The sequence below is a fragment of the Coffea arabica genome, chromosome 10c, assembly GCF_036785885.1.
Source record: "Coffea arabica cultivar ET-39 chromosome 10c, Coffea Arabica ET-39 HiFi, whole genome shotgun sequence".
In the NCBI taxonomy this organism is placed as follows: domain Eukaryota; kingdom Viridiplantae; phylum Streptophyta; class Magnoliopsida; order Gentianales; family Rubiaceae; genus Coffea; species Coffea arabica.
This window is the reverse complement of record NC_092329.1, coordinates 15,450,930-15,456,929: the sequence shown is the minus strand read 5'-3', so window position 1 is coordinate 15,456,929 and position 6,000 is coordinate 15,450,930. Positions and strand designations below refer to the sequence as shown.

General features: G+C 33.2%; 1 protein-coding gene across 1 annotated transcript; it reads left to right on the top strand.

Moving 5' to 3' along the window:
• Positions 1–2,886: 2,886 nt before the first annotated feature.
• On the top strand, positions 2,887–4,522 carry LOC113713954 (zinc finger BED domain-containing protein RICESLEEPER 2-like). The gene is made up of 2 exons (XM_027237755.1): positions 2,887–2,989; positions 3,300–4,522. Exons 1-2 carry the CDS (start codon positions 2,887–2,889, stop codon positions 4,520–4,522), a joined length of 1,326 nt encoding a protein of 441 aa, XP_027093556.1.
• Positions 4,523–6,000: the final 1,478 nt, after the last annotated feature.

The window sequence follows — 6,000 nt, the reverse complement described above, 5'->3', positions numbered from 1 at the left end:
ATTCTACAAAATTTCTTCAAACAATTTTCACTTTGAACACTAATAGTGTTATAGGTAAAGAACAAAACAAAAATGATTCTTGCTTTTTTTTCCCTTGAACTATTAATTGAATGAAAAACTAATCCCACAATGCATTCATTGAAAAACATGCTGAAATTAAGATTGCACTGAACAAATATAAATGGTTCAAGCCTAAATTTTTTTTTTTATTTTGGAGAAGGGGAAAAAAAGGTTTGGGGCTTATTGCACTTTTCAAGAACCAGCAATAATGTGCACTAATTGATTAAGCCCAATAGGAGAAGGTGGTAATAAGGTATCCTTGCCTCCCAAATATCTATGAAGAGGTTCATCTTTTGGCTATGGAAAATATCCATTATGTACATTACTCCATGTCCATGATAATTCAAACTTGGTCAATCCAATAATCGACTAAATACTTGCTCAGTGGTCAACATAAATTTACTCATCTTTTATATAGCAATAGAAGTAAAAGTCAACCAACAGTCCTTTAATTAACAAAAATTTTCAGTTTTCTCATCTTCTTGACATTATAGAGGATCAACTGTTTCCAGAATGAAGGCAATGCAGGAGCTAAATCAAGTATTTTATTTTCGGCCTGCCTGGACATCCGTTAAGATGTATTTCAGGTGTTGAATTTTAGAAATATAAAACTAATTACGGAAAACATAAAAATGCATGGATTAATTAAGGAAAGTGTATAAATGTAAGAAAAAGTAATAATTGTTAGTGTATGTATATACATGATAGGTTAATTAGTATATAGATTTGCTAACGAGTGCTCACGTGGCATCCGTTAGAAAAGCCTTTTTATTTTTTTAAGTGAGAATTTTATTATTTGTTAGTTGCTAAATTAATTGTTTCTAAATGTTTGGGCGGTTAATAGTTGTGTCGGAGTCCGGATCGAGTTGATTGTCCGTGACCAACTCTATTTTGTTTCCTTTGACAAATCGAATTTAACTTTAGTTTATTAGGAAAGCCTTGGTGTATAAATAAAAGTGGTGTGGCAATCTGGCATTAATGTTTGTGTGTGCCATAAACTAAGAACTGGAATTTATCAATATACTTGAGTTGTTTAACTATTGAGCTGATAACTACTTAAAAATCTATATGCATAGTTGGAAATTAACTATTTGTATCTTAGATCACACAAATACCTTTTTTTTTTGGTGTAATTTGTTCACACAAATTCATTCATTTCTTGGATAATCATTTATTTTGTGTTCTTATTTGTTTTAAATTTAAGTTATACATTTTTAATATAAAAGAAAATTAAAATTCATAATCTACCACATTATGCCGTTCAAAGATATTATTAATTAATGTAATGAAGCAGTATGCATACGGCACATTATCTAAGAAGCAGAATTGAAAGGTGGTTGGATTTTGGCTTCACACATGGCATGTTGTAATTTATCTCTTTATATCTTAGTTCACACAAATTCATTCGTTTATTAGTTCACTCTGTAACCTAGATATATTAATTGCAAGTGGATTATTGAATGCGAGATTAGTGCATCTCCATTCCGCTCATGTGATTCTTAAATCCTATCCTTATCTTGTTGAAAAAAATTAAAAGAAAAAAAACTTATGTGGTACTCTTTTGTGAGTATATAATGTCAATAATTTGATAAAATTATAACTAGATTTATTTTCACCCAAAAAATTATAAGTAAAGACTAATATTAATATAGCATAACATCTAAAATGCATACCAAATCAACCAATATTTTTAAACATATCCATATTAATCACGCATAATTATTTTTGTCAAACTTGTATTTGTTTAACAAAATTTTTAACTATAAAAAATTCATATAATAATCATACTTTGGAGATAAAATTTCATATAATGTGAATACATAAACTATATTAGTGTTCAAGGCACATATTGATGTGTGTGCAAGTAATAGGAAAAATATTTGTAAAATTTTTTGGGTATATTCATTGAAATTATTTCTTAAAAAATTAGTTTTATATTTTGATGATACATATGTAGAGAATTTATCAAGTGTATAAAAAATAGTTATATACTAGTAATCGTAATTCGTAAACATAATTGGTAGTTGCTAATAAACATTAAGATTTACCTAATAAGTTGAAAAATGAAATCAGAAAAAATACATATTACTTAATAGAAAGCTATATTTGTAATAGATTGTTATCCAAGATAATTTAAAAATATATAATATTACAAATTTTTATGTATACCAAAAGCCCCCTCCCTTTATACGTATATGTAGTGTAGATTTCATGGTGACAGCGGGAAGCACGAAATTAAAAAAAAAAAAAAAATACTCAAATCTCCAGTCTCCTCTCCTCTTCTCTGTTTCACAGACTAAAGAATCGGTGCTAAAGCGAGAGGTAGAACCTATCCTTTGGTCTTCAGATCTTTATGTTCCACTAAGGTTCTTCAATCAAGAATGACTATCACATTTTACCTCACAACCAAATAACCATCTCCTCCTCATCTCGGGGAAAAGCCAAAGTTCCATGATCATGATGCAGCCTCTTGCTCTCAACTGTAAGCCCTTTTATCCCCTTCAAGATTTTTTTTCCCCTTCTTTCAATTGAACTGCATTGTGGGTTGAGCTTGCCTTTTTTTTTTTTTTTTTTTGCCCCGTTTGCGTTTTGTCCCATTTATATACTACCATTATTATCATTCTTCTTGTTTTCTTTTCTTGTGTTTCATTTCTTAGCCACTTTTACTCTATACCCTTTAGTTCCCTTGCATTTGCTGGAAAATGTTCATTAAGAAAAGTTCTGTTTTTGGTCCCCATTTTTACCTTTAAAGCATATTGGGCGAGCTCTTAGTGAGGAGTTGTTAATTCAAGTTTTGAAGATTATAATTATTCCATTCCTAACATCATGAAGGACCACTTGATAAGAACTTTTGTGTGGACTGCTCGGGGTGATCAAGATCCTGATAAGTTTGTATTTAGTCAGAAAGATTGTAGGAAAGCTCTTGCTCGTAATTTGTGATGAACAGACTCCAAGCGATGTTCAGAGGGAAAAGTTTCGGATTTTTATGTCTCTGGCATGTCCTTCATTTCGGATACCATCGTGTTCGACGGTTAATCGGGACTGCTATGAACTGTTTGAGGAGGAGAAGACAAAGTTAAAGAACATCTTGTGTGATAAAAGGGTTAGTCTTTCTGTGGATGCATGGACATCTGAGCAGGAAACTACTTATTTATGTGTCAAAGCCCATTTTCTAGATTCCAACTGGAAACTGAAAAAAATGTGTTAAGAGTTTTGTCCGATATCTGATCATAGTGCAGGGGCCATAGGAAAGGCAGTTGAGAAGTGCTTACTTGATTGGGGAATAGATAAGATTTTTGCTATAACTGTGGAGGACTCGCAGTCAAATGATGTTGCCATTCATAACTTGAAAACAAGATTCTCTAATTCAGAGAACAGTTTGCTTGGTGGCAAGTATCTTCATCTAAGATACATTGATAATGTGATCAAACTTATGGCTTCTGATAGCTTGCTAGAAATAGGTGAATCAGTTGCTCGCATTCGGGAAATGGTCCACTCTATTGTGCTTTCTCCTGCTAGGTTAATAAAGTTTAAAGAATGTGTGGAATTAGAGAAAATAGACAACAAGAGAATGCTATGCATGGATGTCCACACCAACTGGATCTCCACCTTTTTTATGTTGGATACAGCCCAAAAGCTCCAAAAAACCTTTGAGAAGTTTCAGGAATCAGATCCTTATTGTAAAAGTGAAACTATGGGTGCTGGTATGCCTAACAGAGATGATTGGCAAAAGGTCAAGTGGTTTATCGAGATATTGAGGCACTTGTATGGGCTAACATTGCATCTTTCATGCTCTAGACATGTCACAACAAACACAATCTTTGCTCGGTTGTTTGAGGTTCATCATCTCTTGAGTGAATGGCAAGACAGTACTGAAATGGGCATCAGTTCGATGGCTAGGAGATTGAGGGAAAAATATACAGACTATTGGGGAAAATATAAAGAGATGAATTTGGTAATCTACCTTGCCCTTATCCTTGATCCTCGATACAAGCTGGAAATTCTTGAATCTTTACCTTCAGAATTACATTTGACTCCAGAAATGGGAGAAATTGCGAGAGAGGCTGCTTTTACCTTGTTTGATGAATATAAAAGATTATATGTACCTGAAAAGTCATCTTCTAGCGAGAAAGAACCTGAATCAGGTGGAAGATCTTTTCCCAGTGACTTGAAGAAGTATCTGATTCAAAAGAAAAGGGAGGAAGCTCTTGCTGCTTTTGCTGATGGAAAATCAGATTTGGAGAGGTATCTGGATGAACCTACTGAACAAGATTGGGATTATTTTGATGTTTTGGGTTGGTGGAAGGGCAATAATCATAGGTTCCCCATTCTCTCAAATATGGCTCATGATCTGTTAGTTGTTCCCGTCTCCAGAGCTGCTCTGGAATCTAAATTTAGCAGAGCAGGTTACAGTCGTGATTCATTTAGTGGAAAGGGTTCAAAGATGTTGCAGCTGTGTTGAGGATGATGTTCAAAACCTTGAAGAAGCAGAAAGGGTAATATTCTATAATTGCATTCTAATTATTGTAATTCTTTGGAAGAAATTAAAAAAAAAAGGAAAAATGACAGAAATAAATAGCATCAAATTCACTTGTTTCATTGGCTTCATTACAGATTTGACAGATTTTGCTGTGAAACCAACTATTTTGGACAATTGACTTTTAGAGTTAGAGGTGAGTACCAGATAACTTGCAACATTTACTCTGCATGATGGATTGCTAGTTTCTTTCAAGCTGAAAAGATTATGTACTTTCTACAGTTGAAAATCATTACTTTTTGCATTTTCTAAGCATCACAATCACATAAACTCCACTTCAGCTTTTTCGATACAACTGTTCACCCTTTTATGGAATCCAGATACTTTGAAGTCTTGAAGACTGGCTGTTAATGTCAAGGGGCTTATGGCTTATTACTGGATTCGATTCAAGGCAAATCATGTTTCTGCTACAATGCATTGCAGTTTTAACATTCTATTTTACTTCAATATTTATGCCTATACTGTTTTTTGGGGATATTTTAGTCTAAATTTTTGTTTTACAAACTTTTTCTTATTGTATGATGGATTTTCCCAATTTATTCATTTGGCGTCAATGAGCTGATTTAATAGTGTTGCCTTTGGGACTAGAAAATAGATTTATCGAAAATAACAAATATGCCAAGTGTAAGCATGATAAAATTCGTAAATGCTGGTATAGTAAGTTGCTAAAACGATAAAATCAAATTCTACAAGATCATGTTGCTTTATTCTTGAAAATCCACCCATCTTGTTTTATGTGATCATCACACACACGCAGCCCACTACTAATAAATTTAGTATCCAAAACTACAAAATCAAATATTTAACTACAGTTTTTTTCTTTTTGAATGTAAGCCACTACAAAATTAATTTCTAAGGGAACAGTGCACCATATCAGGAACTGATCCCAAGTAAGGGTCGCCATTCCAACAGATGATTGGCTGCACAACATCATCCAACAAACCTGTATATGTTTGTAGGCTTCTTGTGTATCCATCATACTCACAATTAACCAAATTAGGCAACTCATCCATTGGATTGTTACATGACTGCTTACTCGCTTGTGAACTTTCTTGTTCAAGATTCATCTTTCTCTTGCCCAGGACAACTTCACGGCATCCAGAGAAATTTCTAAACTTATGATGAAATTTAAAATTTTTCTACAAATAAGGCTTTTTGAGTGTAGTATTCCGTCTAAGTGATGTTCGCATTTGCTGAATGCGAACTCACTGAGCTCGCATTCAGCAAATGCGATTTATTATTGAATTTTTGATTTTGCAAAAAATCTAAAAAAAAAAAATTTTGCTTCATACCTCGCATTTATCAAATGCGAGGTCAGCACCTCGCATTTAACATATGCGAGATTTGAAACCTTTTAGTTTTTAGTCATATGCGAGGTCAAGCAATTAGCTTCCATCTTCGGC

Bases quoted from the DNA above. Each gene is read 5' to 3' on its own strand.
- LOC113713954 (XM_027237755.1), top strand. From the start codon at position 2,887: ATGAAGGACCACTTGATAAGAACTTTTGTGTGGACTGCTCGGGGTGAT. The intron at 2,990-3,299 runs GTAATTTGTGAT...ATCATAGTGCAG, and splicing joins TTGTAGGAAAGCTCTTGCTC to GGGCCATAGGAAAGGCAGTT.